At 41.6% G+C, this 16,490-nt stretch overlaps 1 protein-coding gene across 1 annotated transcript in view; it reads right to left on the bottom strand.

Annotated features, from left to right (window-relative positions):
* INPP5D (inositol polyphosphate-5-phosphatase D) overlaps positions 1–16,490 on the bottom strand; it is a gene marked incomplete at its 5' end in the record, with an annotated part of 131,088 nt that overhangs the window by 107,226 nt on the left and 7,372 nt on the right. The window contains one exon of the mRNA XM_082841215.1: positions 2,530–2,593. Within this exon, the coding sequence (XP_082697341.1) occupies positions 2,530–2,593 (64 nt within the window). The remainder of the gene's footprint in view (positions 1–2,529; positions 2,594–16,490) is intronic.

Raw genomic sequence — 16,490 nt, 5'->3', positions numbered from 1 at the left:
GGAGGCCCTGGGCCCAGTGCCGGGGTCGGGGGCAGACCCGTCTAGCAGGGTGCCAGCTCTTCTGTGGCACCTGCCTGCCCACCACCCTGGCTAAGCGTGGGCCTCAGGTAACCATGCTCTGTCCCCACAACTCTACCCCCTTCTACGAGCCGTGCGCGGGCCCCTGCTCCATACACAGACCTGCAAGGGCCCCTGCAGAGGAAGCTGTTGATGGGGCCGAGCCAACCGTATTCCCTCTTGGGACTGGCAACTCAGGAGTGAGCCTGTTGGTGGGGAAGGGCAGACCCACTGAGAAGGGCTGAGTCGTGGCAGGTAGCACCTGGGCTGCAGGGCCCCAACCCTTCTGGTCCCAGGCCCCAGCCTTCTCCCTCCTTGCGCCGAGCATCTCCACCAGGGCCGCCCGCCCCCCTTGCATAAGTTAGCCAAAGCAAGTCTCTGTTCTTTTCAACCCCCAAAGCCTGATGAGGCCCCAGCTGCTGCAGGACTGGCAGCCGTTCCCAGGAACATGCGATGCCACAGCAGCAAGAGGTAAAGGCCAGAGGGAACAGACCTAGACGCAGTCTAGACGTATACAAGCTGTGCATACAAACTCTATAGAAGCCACAAAGTCATGTCTTTTCCAGCTTAAGGCCTAGTCATACTTAAATTCTTCTTCCCTTTGAAGGAATAGAAGAAAACCACAAGGGGAAAAAAGATCAAAAGCACCAACTAACTTTTAACTTAAGAGAGTTTAGACTCCTTTCAGCAAACCACCTATCAAGGACGCCAACCTTTGTGGGAAAGTTCATGCAGTCCTAGACTTGGAAAAAATTCGAGGCCATTGAGCCCCACTGCCTGCCCCAGGCAGGCCTCCCTTCAGGCGGCCTCATCCCTGATGGGTGGGGAGCCCATAGGAGAGGCAGCCATCCCACTGATGAGTGGTTGCCAAGTCTTGAAAGAACCGTCCAATATTAAGGTACCAACATTTGTCCCTGGTGCCGAGGCTGAGACATGGGGGCATCCTAGACTATCCAAAAGCATTCCAATGAATGCTCTTTAGATACCAGTGCAGATGCATGTATGTACAGGAAGGACGAAGAAGCCAGAAGCAGCGTTCAGCCTGACCTCTAGGACATGAAGCAATTCTGCTTGAGCCCAAACTTGCATCCCCAGGGAAGCCCTGCAGCACAGCCCCAGCCTCCGAGAAGGCAGCGTCGTGATCACCTGGGTTGGCTCACGCATGGCCCCGAGGTCTCTGTCTCTGTTCCAAGTGGCTCACTGAAATGATTTCTTTGATCTCCATAAATAGTCTCCCAGAAGCTTTCTACTCAACACAACTCCCTCTTGACACATTTCCAGTGACTTGTGCCCCAGGGACCTGCCTATTGTCCTGCCCTTGATTCCAGCTCCGTCTGTACTGCTGCATCCGAGTTCTGCACAAAATGCATTGTTCCCTTCACCTCCGGAATCAGCGATTACACACCACCTCGCCCCTTCCACCTCTACTTTCTTTTCAACTAAACCCCACAGACTCTGTCGCTGCCTCTCCACGACATGGTGTCCCAACCCTTCTCTATCCTGGCTGCTCTGCTTGGCACGTGGGTGGGGCACTCTGCCTGTGGGTGCCTCTCACGAAGGGCTCAAGAGCTGAGTGTGACTCCTCTGCTCCCATCGTGGACACCGAGAGCATCACCCCCTTTTTCCTGCCCACCCCCTGCTCTCTTGGTGCAGCCAGATTACATATAGCTCCCCTGGCCTCCACATTACTCGGTTGTCATGCATTGTGGTCACACAACACCCGTGGTGTTTGTCACGCAAGCTGTATGGAAGGTGGTCTTCCCGGACTTGGCGCACCTAGTATGGCTTTCTTTAAACTTTTTTTTTTTCTTTCTTTTTTGGCCACGTTACACTGCTTGCAGGATCTTAGTTCCCTGACTAGGGATCGAATCCCGGGGCCACGGCAGTGAAAGCACCGAGTCCTAACCACTGGGCTGCCAGGGAATTCGCTCTCTAACCTTTAATGCAAGTTTTACACGTTTGGACTTTACACGGTGAAATCAGATGCCATGAGCATCAGCCTCTGACGGAACAGATCTCTACAAATTGAAAGATATTATCTCATGCTAATCCTTAGGGCAGTCTTCTAACCCCTCAGAAACTACGATCTGTTCTCCCACAAGTACCCTCCCTTCTCTCCTTCCTGGCCCACTTACTGTCACGCATTTGAAGGCACTGAAGAAAACAACCAACAAGCCACAGTCACTTGTCCTTGGTCTCTGAGTATCCTCCTTTCTGTTATTTCCCCTTCACACCCATGAACACAGATAATATCTGCTGTGTCTGCTCCATCATGTCCCGGGGCAGGTCCCTTTGCAGGGTCACAGTCTACCAGCTAAGCAACGCCACCCAGGTTCTTCTAGGAGAAAGACAAGCCCCAATGTCTAGACGGCTTGGGGCACCTGCTTTCTTCCCTTCTTCCTCTTTTTCACTCCTTCTCTGCCAATATACGTTCCAGTCAGGGTCAGATTTCAAAGTTTATAAAAGACTTACCTGAACAGTGAATTTATCATCTTCATTGGGCAGAATCCTGTAAGTGTAAACGCAATTCCGGTACCTGAAATAGACCAAATGCTGAATTAGAACCTATGCATTCCTTTTTCTGGACATCAAGCAATCCCGGGCAAAGTCAGGGTTGCTTGTCCACTCCCCACCCCCCCCAGCACTCAAGGAGCCTCAGGAAAAGGCGGGTGGGATCTCTGGGACGTGATTTACGTTGGCGCTTGACAGCTAGCTGTGTGGTCTGATTTAGAGGAGTCCGCCATCTGAAAGGCTTCCTAAACCTCTGGGCTGTCATGTTGGCCAAATGAATGGAGCCAGAAGGGGTGTTTCAAGAAGAAATGAGACTCCAGTGGGGCTGAGCATGGCGGGAACATGCTGAATGGGTGGTGGGCACTGCCACAGAGGGGCGGCACTGGCAGGGCAAAGCTCAGTCAGCTTTGGACGGAGCTCCACTACCCCCTGTGGCTGCCTCTCCTGGAGACTTTGCCCCATGGGTTCATTCTCCCAAAGGCCAGCCACCATCCCTTCAGAGACCCAGATTTTCCCAGCAGCAGGTGGGTGAGCCTTAGGGTTGCTTCTAACGCAGAAGTGCAAGGAATTTCGGATTCTCTTTTCTTTCCAGAAGCTCAACCTTCCTCTGGTCCAGAGGTCTCCAATGTGAGAAGGAAGAAGAGCTACTTTTTATTCTCCTAAAAGCTTTGAGAGGAAGTGGGAGTTGTCAAGTCTGACCACCTTGGGAAAGGGGCCCATTGGTGGGTGGTCCAGGTGGGGGACTCAGCCTACAGAAGCCTGGTGACAGCAGATGGCCACGGAGGTCCACTGGCTTGGCTGCCGAGCCCACAGGCATAAGGAGTTTGGGAGAACACTACTTGGGTCTTACACTCTCAGTTGAAATGGCTGGTCTGTTCTCTCACCCACCATAACCTCCCTGCCCCCATTTCCCCCACTTGGGATTCTCACAGACCTTGAAAACTTGCCCACCCCTGCTGGACCCCCAGGCAGGGGCCACACTATAGCTCACAGATGCTCATGTTGTTTCTGCGATCAAGGAGATGATTCAGTACAAAAGTTTCATTCATTTAACCCCTCCTATGTGCCCAGTCCTAAACATTTATGTTATTGTTTAACTAGATTTTAAAATTATACACTAATTTAAAAAATTTAAGACCACATGGAAAGATATAAAATGAAAAATAAATGTCTCCTTCCCCGGCTCCTGTGAGTTCCTTAGAGTTCCTACTCCTTCTTGTAAATCATTCCAAAATGTTTAAACATACACACAAACTTATATATGCATATCTTTTAAATGCAAATAACATCATATTATATATGTTGTTCTGAAATTTGCTGTTTTTCCAAAAAAACATTAGCAATCTGCCTAAGTCATGTTCTACCATGTGGCCATGCCATTGTTCATTTTAGACTACAATGATGGACAGGTAGTTATTTGGGGCTTTTTACTATTATAAATAATGCTGCAGTGAACATCTCTGTTCCTACCTCTTGTGTTCACTGATGAATCCAGAGTTTCAGTTTCCCCACCAGTAAAAAGGGGAGAATGATAACACAACATCTACCTGTTGTGTAGATTAAGCATTTAGAAGAATGCCTGAAACACACTGAACACTACATGTGCTGACATTTGTTAGAGATTGTGGATAAATCACTAGAAGAAGAAGAGCTGGGCTGAAGGACGCAGGCACCTTATATTTTGATAGAGATGAACAACTGCCTTCCAATGAAGTTCTCACATTGTGTCTCCTGCTAACCGGATATGAAAGAGTCTATTTCCCCACACCCTGCCAACTGGCTGTTATCAGACATTTTAATCTTTTGCAAATCTGAGAGGTGAAAGAAAAATGATGGCTTGCTTTAATTTGCCTTTCTTTATGAGAAAGGTTGACGTGTTCTCATATGTTTCACTATTTGTATTTCTTTTCCCATGAATTCCTTTTCATGTCTTTGTCTCACATTTTTAAAATCATCTTTTGCTTACTTATTCATAAGACTTTGAAATATACTACAATATATTTTGGAGTTATTTATTTTTAACAGTGTTTATTGATTTATTTTCTTTTTAGCTGTGTAGAAGTTTTACAATTTTAAGTAGTTAATTTTACAATTTTTAAAGCCTTTTGAAACAATGAATGTTAAAAGAAAGTTTTGGAGAATGTTTTGGGTAATTTCACTTCCACATGTCTCTTCGTTTCTCATAGGAAAATTTCCTCTCTTCCTCTGATCCCTTTAATTCCCGTCTTTCCACTCCCCTTCCTGTCTTTAGAGCCTGAACTGACACCACAATTGGCTTATCTCAGAGATGGCCAGGATGAATCCGTAGTCTAGAACCACCTCACCTCCTGCAGATGTCCCGGGAAGCAGGGAACCATCACAGACCCCAGCCTAACTCCCCCATCCCCATCCCCTGCAGCCTCAACCCTCTTTGCAGAGCCTGCCAGGCGCCTACACACGGAGGACAGCTGGAAGTCTGCTCTGCTCTTATCTTCACTGCTTGTTCTCCTGACACTTCCTCCTGTAGATATGCAAATAAGGCCAGGGCGAGAACGGTGCCCTATTTGGGTGAGGGCAGCTAATTTTTTTTTTAAACATCTTTATCGGAGTATAATTGCTTTACAATGGTGTGTTAGTTTCTGCTTTATAACAAAGTGAATCAGTTATACATATACATATGTTCCCATATCTCTTCCCTCTTGCATCTCCCTCCCACCCTCCCTATCCCACCCCTCTAGGTGGTCACAAAGCACCGAGCTGATCTCCCTGTGCTATGCGGCTGCTTCCCACTAGCTATCTACCTTACGTTTGGTAGTGTATATATGTCCATGCCTCTCTCTCACTTTGTCACAGCTTACCCTTCCCCCTCCCCATATCCTCAAGTCCATTCTCTAGTAGGTCTGTGTCTTTATTTCCATCTTACCCCTAGGTTCTTCTTTGTGGAAGAGATTGAACAGGCCCCAAACATCAGCTTGTAAACAGAAAGAAAGAAAGAACACAGAGTCACCAGGAAAGGCACAGAGACAGCGTACAGAACAGGAAGACCCTTTAGTTAATCAAGTGTGGCAGACAAGCCTTCATGGCTTTTTCAGAGATGTTCCAGCAACACTGAAACAAAGAAACAGCTCCACACTACTCAAACAGATGAGAATTCAAAAGCTAGCACAATGGGAAAAGAGGATACTTTCCCCTTAGATAGTAATATCTCAGCATCTCCAATGCATGGGGCCCCCACGTCATCCCTGGGGCCAAATCAGTAGATCTTTAAGGGAAAGCATAGAGTGTCACCACCACCACCACCCCTGCCACACACAACCCCTGGGAAAGCATGCCATGGGGTGTTGGGGACTCTGCAGGGAGGTGGAGGGGGGCACCCCTTGGCCTCCTGCACTCACCAGCAGCTGCACTTCACCCTGGTCCTACACGCATAAACGTACACATATACATACATGTGCATACACATATACAGATACATAACATACACATATACACATAAGCACACACACGCACCCACAAAATCTTCCATGTAAAATGTTTGAAGTGAAGTTTCCACAACTAAATCATCTTTGACAACTACTACACTGGAACATAATGCAGACAATGTGCTCATTGGGGGCAATGGCTTCCATCCAGGCCTTTCCCACCTCTTTATGGTGATTTACTAAAAATTTAGGGTGCTAACAACAGTCCTCAGCTGCTACTCCTTCTAGTGATTGGGTCACATTTCAGGGCGAGCGTGTTAGAAATGTTCCCGCTGGACACCCAGGTTGGGATGGTCCTGGGCCATCCCAGTCTCCCGTGTCCCTGGTCCGTATGAGATTACTCCACTCTCAAATGCAGTGGTACCTACAGCAAATTTCCCATGTGACTCCCAACAGCTGCTGGGTGACTACAGGTGCCTACACTGTTCTCAGCAGGAAGATGCTTCCCCCGGGAAGGGCACTTTCAAATCATGGTTTGGGAAGCTTTGCTCAAATGTAAAAGGATAAGCAAATGGAAATAGGAAGAAACTACCTCATGGCATTTTATTCATTCTCTCAGATAAAACTACTACTTCCGTGTGGCTCTTCCTAGCCAAATAACCACTGACAAGCATGCCCAGAGCATCCTTTACCACGGTGAGCCCCACGGGGAGAGAAAGAGAGAGAGAGAGAGAGCGAGAGAGAGAGCGAGAGAGAGAGAGAGAGAGAAATCAAACTCTGAAATTCGAGAGCCTCATTAGTGTCTGTCTCACTGTGCTGATCTGCTTAGCATGTTCTATAACTGTTTTTTAAACTCCTTTGTAACTCATTATATTTCAGTTCTAATTTCTAATTGTTTGTACGTGTTTTCTCTTTTTTTCTTGCTTGAGTGTTGCAAACATCTGGACAAGATGGGCTGGGAGAACAAGGGTTGGAAACTCTGCATTCAAAAAAGCCACTTGGGGAGTCAAGATGGCAGACTAGGAGGATGTGTAATTCATGTCTCCACACAGCTAGGGCACCTACCAGGCACTGGTGGGGGACCACGGACACCTAAGGGGACAGGAGGAACCCCCAGTGACCAGTTGTTTCAATTACATTTTTATTTTTCCTAATATATTTTTTATCTTTCTAATTTTATTCTTTGATATTGTACTTCTCCTTTTGTTTGTTTGTTTTGGGGTTTTTTTGTTTTGCTGTGCCAATCAGCTTGCGGGATCTTAGTTCCCAGGCCGGAGGTCGGGCCTGAGCTCCTAGAGAATATGAATCAGAGGGAGGCTTCCCGGAGGTCCTAATCTCAGCACCAAGACACGGCTTTATCCACCTGCCTGCAAACTCCAGTGCTGGATGCCTCAGGCCAAACAACCAGTAAGAGAGGAATACAGCCCCACCCATCAAAAAAAAAAAGAAACAACAAAAAAATATGTTACAGACGAAGGAGAAAGGTAAAAACCTACAAGACCAAATAAATGAGGACAAGATAGGTAACCAACCCAGAAAAAGAATTCAGAGTAATGATAGTAAAGATAATCCAAAATCTCGGAAACAGAATGGAGAAAATACAAGAAACATTTAACAAGGATCCAGAAGAACTAAAGAGAAAACAAACAGTGATGAACAACACAATAAATGAAATGAAAAGTACTCTAGAAGGAATCAATAGCAGACTAACCGAGGCAAGGAACGGATAAGTGAGCTGGAAGATAAAATGGTGGGAACAACTGCCAGGGAGCAGAAGAAAGAAAAAAGAATGAAAAGAACTGAGGACTGAGAACTGAGTCCCAGAGACATCTGGGACGTCATTAAATGCACCAACATTCGAATTATAGGGGTCCCAGAGGAAGAGAAAAAGAAAGGGTCTGAGGAACTATTTGAAGAGATTATAGTTGAAAACTTCCCAAACATGAGAAAGGAAATAGCCACCCAAGTCCAGGAAGCGCAGAGAGTCCCATAAGGATAAACCCAAAGAGAAACATGCTGAGACACATATTAATCAAACTATCAAAAATTAAATACAAAGAAAAAATATTAAAAGCAACAAGGGAAAAGCAACAAATAACATACAAGGGAATCCCCATAAGGTTAACTGCTGATCTCTCAGCAGAAACTCTGCAAGCCAGAAGGGAGTGGCAGGACATATTTAAAGTGAGGAAAGGGAAAAACCTACAACCAAGATTACTCTACCCAGCAAGGATCTCATTCAGATTCAACAGAGAAACTAAAACCTTTACAGACAAGCAAAAGTTAAGAGAATTCAGCACCACCAAACCAGCTTTACAACAAATGCTAAAGGAATTTCTCTAGACAGGAAAAATAAGAGAAGGAAAAAACCTACAAAAACAAACCAAAACAATTTAGAAAATGGTAATAGGAACATACAAATCAATAATTACCTTAAATGTAAATGAATTAAATGCTCCAACCAAAAGACATAGACTGGCTGAATGGATACAGAAAAAGCCATATGTATGCTGTCTACAAGAGACCCACTTAAGACCTAGGGACACATACAGACTGAAAGTGAGGGGATGGAAAGAGATATTCCATGCAAATGGAAATCAAAAGAAAGCTGGAGTAGCAATTCTCATATCAGACAAAATAGACTTTAAAATAAAGACTATTAGAAGAGACAAAGAAGGACACTACATAATGATCAAGGGATCAATCCAAGAAGAAGATACAATTGTAAATATTTATGCACCCAACATAGGAGCACCTCAATACATAAGGCAAATGCTAACAGCCATAAAAGAGGAAATTGACAGTAACACAGTAATAGTGGGGGACTTTGACACCCCACTTTCACCAATGAACAGATCATCCAAAATGAAAATAAATAAGGAAACATAAGCTTTAAATGACACATTAAATAAGATGGACTTAATTGATATTTATAGGACATTCTATCCAAAAACAACAGAATACAATTTCTTCTCAAGTGTGCATGGAACATTCTCCAGGATAGATCATATCTTGGGTCACAAATCAAGCCTTGGTAAATTTAAGAAAATTGACGTCGTATCAAGTATATTTTCCGACCACAACGCTATGAGACAAGATATCAGTTACAGAAAAAAACTGTAAAAAATACAAACACATGGAGGCTAAACAATATGCTACTAAATAATTAAGAGATCACTGAAGAAACCAAAGAGGAAAACAAAAAATACCTAGAAACAAATGACAATGAAAACACGATGACGCAAAACCTATGGCATGCAGCAAAAGCAGTTCTAAGAGGGAAGTTTATAGCAATACAATCCTACCTCAAGAAACAAGAAAAATCTCAAATAAACAACCTAACCTTACACCTAAAGCAATTAGAGAAAGAAGAACAAAAAAACCCCAAAGTAGCAGAAGGAAAGAAACCATAAAAATCAGATCAGAAATAAATATAAAAGAAATGAAGGAAACAACAGCAAAGACCAATAAAACTAGAAGCTGGTTCTTTAAGAAGATAAACAAAATTGATAAGCCTTTAGCCAGGCTCATCAAGAAAAAAAGGGAGAAGACTCAAATCAACAGAATTAGAGATGAAAAAGAAGTAACAACTGACACTGCAGAAATACAAAGGATCATGAGACATTACTTCAAGCAACACTATGCCAATAAAATGGACAACCTGGAAGAAACGGACAAATTCTTAGAAAGGGATAACCTTCCAAGACTGAACCAGGAAGAAGTAGAAAATATGAACAGACCAATCACAAGTAATGAAATTGAAACAGTGATTAAAAATCTTCCAACAAACAAAAGGACCAAATGTCTCCACAGGAGAATTCTATCAAACATTTAGAAAAGAGCTAACACCCATTCTTCTCAAACTCTTCCAAAAAATTGCAGAGGAAGGAACACTCCCAAACTCATTCTATGAGGCCACCATCATCCTGATACCAAAACCAGACAAGGATGTCACAAAAAAAGAAAACTACAGGCCAATATCACTGATGAACATAGATGTAAAAATCCTCAACAAAATACTAGCAAACAGAATCCAACAGCACATTAAAAGGATCATACACCATGATCAAGTGAGGTTTATCCCAGGAATAGAAGGATTCTTCAATATATGCAAATCAATGTGATACACCATGTTAACAAACTGAATGATAAAAAACCATATGATCATCTCAATAGATGCAGAAAAAGCTTTTGACAAAATTCAACACCCATTTATGATAAAAACTCCCAAGAAAGTAGGCATAGAGGGAACCTAACTCAACATAATAAAGGCCATATATGACAAACCCACAGCCAACATCGTTCTCAATGGTGAAAAACTGAAACCATTTTCTCTAAGATCAGGAACAAGACAAGGTTGCCCACTCTCACCACTATTATTCAACATAGTTTTGGAAGTTTTAGTGACAGCAATCAGAGAAGAAGAGGAAATAAAAGGAATCCAAATCAGAGAGAAGAAGTAAAACTGTCACTGTTTGCAGATGACATGATGCTATACATAGAGAATCCTAAAGATGCCACCAGAAAACTACTAGAGCTAATCAATGAATTTGGTAGAGTAGCAGGATACAAAATCAGTGTACACAATCTCTTGCATTCCTATACACTAATGATGAAAAATCTGAAAGAGAAATTAAGGAAACACTCCCACTTGCCATTGCAACAAAAAGAACAAAATACCTAGGAATAAACCTACTTAAGGAGACAAAAGACCTGTATGCAGAAAACTATAAGACACTGATGAAAGAAATTAAAGATGATACAAACAGATGGAGAGAAATACCGTGTTCTTGGACTGGAAGAATCAACATTGTGAAAATGACTATACTACCCAAAGCAATCTACAGATTCAATGCAATCCCTATCAAACTACCAGTGGCATTTTTCACAGAACTAGAACAAAAAATTCCACAATTTGTATGGAAACACAAAAGACCCCGAATAGCCACTATACTACAAAGCTACGGTAATCAAGACAGTATGGTACTGGCACAAAAATAGAAATATAGATCAATGGAACAGGATAGAAAGCCTAGAGATAAACCCATGCACATATGGTCACCTTATCTTTGATAAAGGAGGAAAGAATATACAATGGAGAAAAGACAGCCTCTTCAATAAGTGGTGCTGGGAAAACTGGACAGTTACATATAAAAGAATGAAATTAGAACACTTCCTAACACCATACTCAAAAATAAACTCAAAATGGATTAAAGACCTAAACGTAAGGCCAAACACTATAAAACTCTTAGAGGAAAACATAGGCAGAACACTCTATGACATAAATCACAGCAAGATCCTTTTTGACCCACCTCCTAGAGAAATGGAAATAAAAACAAAAATAAACAAATGGGACCTAACGAAACTTCAAAGCTTTTGCACAGCAAAGGAAACCATAAACAAGATAAAAAGACAACACTCAGAATGGGAGAAAATATTTGCAAATGAAGCAACTGACAAAGGATTAATCTCCAAAATATACAAGCAGCTCATGCAGCTCAATATTGAAAAAGCAAACAACCCAAACCAAAAATGCACAGAAGACCTAAACAGACATTTCTCCAAAGAAGATACACAGATCGCCAACCAACACATGAAAGGATGTTCAACATCACTAATCATTAGAGAAATGCAAATCAAAACCACAATGAGGTATCACCTCACACCGGTCAGACTGGCCATCATCACAAAAATCTACAAACAATAAACGCTGGAGAGGGTATGGAGAAAAGGGAACCCTTTTGCACTGTTGGTGGGAATGTAAATTGATACAGCCACTATGGAGAACAGTATGGAGGTTTCTTAAAAAACTAAAAGTAGAACTACCATACGACCCAGCAATCCCACTACTGGGCATATACCCTGAGAAAACCGTAATTGAAAAAGAGACATGTACCACAATGTTCATTGCAGCTCTATTTACAATAGCCAGGACATGGAGGCAACCTAAGTGTCCATCTTCGGATGAATGGATAAAGAATATGTGGCACATATATACAATGGAATATTACTCAGCCATAAAAAGAAACGAAATTGAGTTATTTGTAGTGAGGTGGATGGACCTAGAGTCTGTCGTACAGAGTGAAGTAAGTCAGAAAGAGAAAAACAAATACCGTATGCTAACACATATATATGGAATCTAAAAAAAAAAATGGTTCTGAAGAACCTAGGGGCAGGAGAGGAATAAAGATGCAGACGTAGAGGATGGACTTGAGGACATGGGGAGTGAGAAGGGTAAGCTGGGAAGAAGTGAGAGAGTGGCATGGACATATATACACTACCAAATGTGAAACAGATAGCTAGTGGGAAGCAGCTGCATAGCACAGGGAGATCAGCTCGGTGCTTTGTGACCACCTAGAGGGGTGGGATAGGGAGGGTGGGAGGGAAACGCAAGAGGGAGGAGGTATGGGGACATATGTATACGTATAGCTGATTCATTTTGTTATAAAACAGAAACTAACACACCATTGTTAAGCAATTATACTCCAATAAAGATGTTAAAGAAAAAAAAGCCACTTGGACCCCATGTAGAAATAAGAGAAAACGTGTGTATGCCCTAGGAACCAAGGGTGTTCACAGTTCACCACCCAAACCTCAAAGAATCCCAGCCAAAGAGTGAGAAAAAGAGGTCGTCAGGTCAGAAGCAAGAGGAGGCAGTCCAGGTGGCCTGCCTGGACTGGGGGCGAGACGTCTACAGTGTCATCAGGGACCGGCCCAGCACCTACCCCAGCAGCCTCTGGGTCCAGAGGGTTCTTTTCATGAGACCCCTGGGAGGAAACCCACTTATCCGTGCAACACACCACACCCCCATCACTCAATCCCATCAGGTGGATCCTGGATCAGGGGGCTCCCATCCCCATCCCTGCTGATCCTTTTATCTTTGGGAAGAAGATTCAGGCAGAAACCCACTCCAATCTCTAAAAAAAAAAAAAAAAACTGATCAAATTTTTCCTGACAATTCTTTGTTGGAAAAGAAAAATCACCAGACTTACTGAAAACATCACCACTCAAAAGGAAGGGTATCATTTTTCTAAGAACTCAAAGTGATACCTCCTTGTTACATAGAATCGCTGCAAAAAGAAAAAAGGAAAATAACACATTCTGTAGAAATCTGACTTGCGAACTCAGTAAGATTTAAGAGACAATTGTACTTCTGAAACTGGAAAAATCAATTGTGAAAACTGAGCAACATGAGATAAGAAAAACTGATCAGAAGTGAAAAACTTAGAGTCCTACAGTCAGCATTAAACACCACAAGAGAGGCAGTAAATAGCAGCTTCATGTTCTGGAGAACTTCAACAAGGAAGAAGATAAATCTGAGAAAATCGGTGCAGAAGGAGAGGGAAGATGAGAAATATAGAAGACACAGCTCTGTCCTCAAACATATATACAGAAGGCGTTCCTGAACGCACAGGTAGTTCTCTAATATAAAAAGAAAAGCAGAACAGATAAATAAATCTAAGAGCATATGACCTGAAATGCAGAAAATTAAATGAATAACCCTCTGACAAACAGAAGAGCAAAAAGAAAACAGTGCAAGTGAGCTGGCCATTGTTCCTTCACCCTCCCCTCCGACCCCCAGTAGACCCACTCTCTATCCTTCTCCACCTGCCCTGTGTCCAGCAGGCTGACCTGTATGTGCCGCTTCACCAAGGTTTAGCTAATGGGAGGCACTGACAGAGTGAGAGGATGGTGAGATAGTGGTATCTGTTCCCCAGACCCCACCCCACCTGCTGCAGATCAGCAGTGGCTGAGTTCCTCCACTGGGGGCCAGGGCTCAAATCAGATGGCCCTGCCTATTCAGGGCCAGGAGTGGAAATAGCTTCCCGTGGTTGCCGGTCCCAGGCTGCTTCACCATCCCTACGCCTAGCACCCCTTTCGATTATGCCATCTATTCCCTGCTGGGATCCTGGCCAACACAACTAGTAAGCAAGACCAGTAATGAGTAAAGGAAGGTAGCAACAGCAATAAAAGAGAAACCTTAAAATTATAGAAAACCATGAATAACTGTATGCCAGAAACTTTGAAAAATCTCAACAAATGAACTGTTTACTGAAAAATATATATAACTTATCAGAAGTAACCTGAAAACAACAAGGTCCAACTGTAGAGCACAGGGAACTATATACAATATTCTGTGATAAACCATAATGGAAAAGAATATGAAAAAGAATGTGTATATAAATCAACTATACTTCATTAAAATAAATTTTTTTTTAAAGTAACATGAGAGGAGATAGAAAATAAGAATAAATCAATACCAAAGAAGAAACTGAAGTAAATATTAAAGAATTATCTCTATAAATGGCTCTTAGGAAAAGCACCTTTGCCAATTTTTTTAATATTTAAAAAAATCAGCTAATGATGATGTTCATAAATGTCTCCAGGATATTTTACAAAACACACATGACTCTCAAACCATAACATGATCAAAACCATGTAAATCAATCTCACTTATGAACACATATGCTAAAATTCAGAGTAAAATAAAGTTATCATAATCAAGAACAGTTCATTTTAATCTTGCAAAAAAAATGGTTCCTATTAGGAAATCTATAAAATCAAGCTCTTAACCAGTTAATGAAAGAAGAGAAACAGCTTAATCATCTCAATAGACATTAAAAAGGCATTTGATAAAATTTAATATTCAGTTCTTCAAAACTCTTCATAAAACTAGGAAAAGACAGCTCCTTCTTTGACATGAAAAGAACAACTGATTTTTATCCATCGCTAACTATGTGTCAAATACTGTATCAAGTCCTTCCCAGGCAGCATCAAGTTTGATTCTCACACTACTTCTGTCTGAGATAGACATTTTCTTTTTCCAATATTCTTCACTGTAATATTTTAGAAATATTGGCCAAAGTAATAAGTTATGAAATCTGAATGAGTTATAAGTATTTGGAAAGTAGACAACAAAATGATTATAATTCGTATATGATTTGATTGTTTAGCAAGAAAATCCAAGAGAAGCAAATGAAAATAATTTTAAATAATGAGGAGTAAACATATAGAATAAAAGGTGAATTTATAAAATCTACAACTTCTCTGTATGTTATCAGTTACCTCAGAAGGGTAACTGTAGAAGAAAAGGTATTCACAACAGTAACAAAATTAGGAAATCATCAGAAGTAATCATAACAAGAAATATGTAGGATCTATGAAGAAAATTACTAAATTTAAAATAATAGAGATAGCTATATTTATTGTTAAGACTGAATAATACTAAAAGGTCCATTTTTCACAAGTTGTATTGTGGATTTCATGCAACTCCAAACAAAGTCCCAATACTATTTTTTCCAACTTGACAAAGTTATTATCTGTTTCACCTGGAAGAATACTTAAAAAGACTAGATATGCAAATCCTAAAATGAAATAGTTTATAAAATTGTGGTAATGCATTCAGTATGAAATTGGTGTAAGAAAAGCAGACATACATGGACCAGGGTAAACAGGGAAAAAAGAGGTATATAAGATTTAATACATGGTAAGAGAGGAATAACAAATGGAGAGGAATAAATTATTCAGTAAGACGTTTTGAGAAAGATAGTTCATTGAGAAAAATACACATAAATCTTTGTTTTACACCATTCATTAATTCCAGAAAGATTAAAGTGTTCAATGTAAAACAACAACAGCAACAAAACAAAACCAAAAAACCTATAATCTATCTGCTTTTGCCAAATACTGTGCCAAGCATGTGATATACACTTTCACTCAATCCATCCAACGACACCGCTACATGGGTATTCTTAGCCCTGGTTTGCAGATGAGGAAACCAAGGCCCCATGGGACTAGACAACCTGCCAGAGCTTGGAAAGGCAGAGTCATCCCTTAGCCCGAGCCTATTAGCTCCAAAGGCCCTGCCCCCCACAGGAAGAAAAAGAATAAAATTTCTGTGTGCAGAGGGACTCTCTGCACTGGAAGGCAAAGGGGGAAAAAAGAACAAGAACAGAAAGATTCATAGACTTTGCAAAAATTTACAATCTCTGAACAAAAGAAAAAGGTCGTAAAGTTTAAAGGCAAACCACAGTGAAAATATTTGCAACAAATGTGATATAAGGAATTCATGCAAATAGATAACAGAGAAACTACAGTTCCAAAAGAAAAATGGCAAAGAGAATGGAACAGACCATCCACAAAGGAGAAATGATGAAGGTCAATAATCCAAACAAGCTTACCATGACTGCGATCAAGAAATGCAAATCAAAATGAACAGAAATTGGCCACCTTTCACCTTGCAATTTAATAATTTTTTTTAAATGAAAATATTCAGTATAAGGAGATGGGAATGAGGTGGGCACTCTCTGGTACTGCTTACCAGAGCATAACTTGTAACAAAATTTCTGGAAAGCAATTTGCCATTTTCATCAAAAGCCTTAAAAACATTATCTTTGATCCAGTAATTTCACCCCTGGAATCTATCACCAGAAATGTCACATATCTGCACAAAGACCTTCATCACTGCCATATTTATAACAACAAAACACGGTTAGTAACTTCAATGTCTGACAATAGGAG

Source organism: Leucopleurus acutus, assembly GCF_964270905.1.
Source record: "Leucopleurus acutus genome assembly, chromosome: 6".
Lineage (NCBI taxonomy): Eukaryota > Metazoa > Chordata > Mammalia > Artiodactyla > Delphinidae > Leucopleurus > Leucopleurus acutus.
The sequence above is the reverse complement of the archived record's forward strand: the minus strand, read 5'-3'. Positions and strand labels throughout refer to the sequence as shown.